Genomic DNA, 1,795 nt, shown 5'->3' with positions numbered 1-1,795 from the left:
TGCTGAAGACGATGTTGTCATCTGATATCTGGTGGAAAAAACGAATCCAAAAACATCACCAAGCTGCTATTCATGTGAATAAAAAAAAGAATGTTCCCAATATTGCTATCGCCTTTCTACTTGGGTCCGTTCTGAGGTCAATGGTACTCAGGTGTAGATTGTTTAACCTGGTTCCTAGTGTAGTGTAATGATTCATCATTGCCCTAGTTTATTAAACTCACTGTTGTGTTCTACATTATCTGTGACAGCATTGTTCAACTCAAGTGGCCATCAGACATGATCAACTAAGATTCTTCACTAATGAATTCTAAATAAATGTGTGAAACTTTATGGCATCAGACACAAATTTCAATAGTTCTGCCAGTCATACCATTAGTTCCGTGCCACACTCTCCATGCTGGGCTCGGAAGGTGTAATCCCCCTTTCCACTGGCCTCTGCCTGGCAACGGCTCTGTGATTGGACCACAGGGCCAAGGTTCAGGCGTTTAGGGTCAACGGGGAACCCCAGACCAACAGCATCCGTCTTCTCCACCACCACCTTCACCTCCATACTGTCCTGAAGGCACTTCACCAAAACGGACCGCATATGAAGATCTCCATTGGACTCCGATGGGGCATCGGTGGCTGCACTGCGGTCCTGAGACTTTTTTTCAAGGGCGGCCAGCTCGGAGAAGGTCATGAAAAGGGACTTTGATTGGTAGCTGTAGCACGCGACCGGCAGCCATTTAAAAACAAGCAGGACTACGTGGAGGGAAAGCTGTGCCATTGCAGTGGTCAATGGAAAAGGTTTCTCCGTTAAGGAAGATCCTTAGGCCAAAAGGAACCATCCAGAATGAGAACAAATGGGATATTTTTGGGTCGTTTGACACACCTGATATCAATCACACTTAGCAAGCATTTTTTTTAACTCTTTTTAAAAACTTTTAATCACATGGTATTTAGTGTCGGAACAGTTTGACACAGTTGTATAACCATCATTTAATTGCCTATAACAGTGCCACCAAGTAATCATTTTGAAAGGCAGAATAACAAATATAAAAATACTGCAATAATGATGTAAAACTGTACATAATGCACTTGTCTAAAATAGCTCAGAAAAAAATACTGAGCAACATTATCTATGTTTAGAAATGGAATAGAGAGTGTAAAATAATACTGAAATGGACAACAATAAAAATTGTAGAAAAGTGTCCCAATTAGTTGCATAAAGTTAGGCTACAGTCTGTTGTGCAGGTATAAAGCCTTATTGGATGAACATGAATGGGCTTTAAAAAAGACAGCAAGTTTATACCTCATGAAAGTCAAAGCTATTGTGCAGTTTAGGTGTCCGGCCAGGCCAATATTACAACCATGGCTTCTCATGTAAACTCATGTCATCCCCTTTTAGATACTTTTCCCTTTCGGGATAACATTGAGGAGGAAGAAGTAAGAACAGAAGGGAGGAAGAAGTAAGAACAGGCAGGGGCGCAGCCTAGGGTCAAGGGTCAAAGGTCAAAGGTCGAACAGAGGCATTGTGTTGTGTAGTCCGGAGTGTGATCGTGATCATCATCATCATCCTCATCACAGTTCCCCAGTGTCACGTGACGTTGTCTTCTCCTCCACTCCTTTGGCCCCCAGGTCTCCCTTCCACACCTCCTCCAGACACTCTGAGACCGGGAGGAAGCAGACAAGGTCACATGACAGCGATGTATCGGCCACAGGTTCCATTGGCCGATAACGACCAAATTATGTGAAACGGATATCGGGAGAAGGTGTGCGAATCAATTATTTACAACGTTATTTGTGCTACTTTACA

At 43.1% G+C, this 1,795-nt stretch overlaps 1 protein-coding gene across 1 annotated transcript in view; it reads right to left on the bottom strand.

Annotated features, from left to right (window-relative positions):
- Nucleotides 1–968: 968 nt before the first annotated feature.
- The window catches only part of cnpy4 (canopy FGF signaling regulator 4), a 2,760-nt gene continuing 1,933 nt past the window's right edge, over nt 969–1,795 (bottom strand). The window contains exon 6 of the mRNA XM_079757807.1: nt 969–1,646. Coding sequence (XP_079613933.1) covers nt 1,561–1,646 — 86 coding nt within the window. The 3' untranslated portion in view covers nt 969–1,560. The remainder of the gene's footprint in view (nt 1,647–1,795) is intronic.

The sequence above is a fragment of the Pollachius pollachius genome (genome assembly GCF_949987615.1).
Source record: "Pollachius pollachius genome assembly, chromosome: 20".
NCBI classification, from domain to species: domain Eukaryota; kingdom Metazoa; phylum Chordata; class Actinopteri; order Gadiformes; family Gadidae; genus Pollachius; species Pollachius pollachius.
This window is presented reverse-complemented; position numbering and strand designations above follow the sequence as displayed.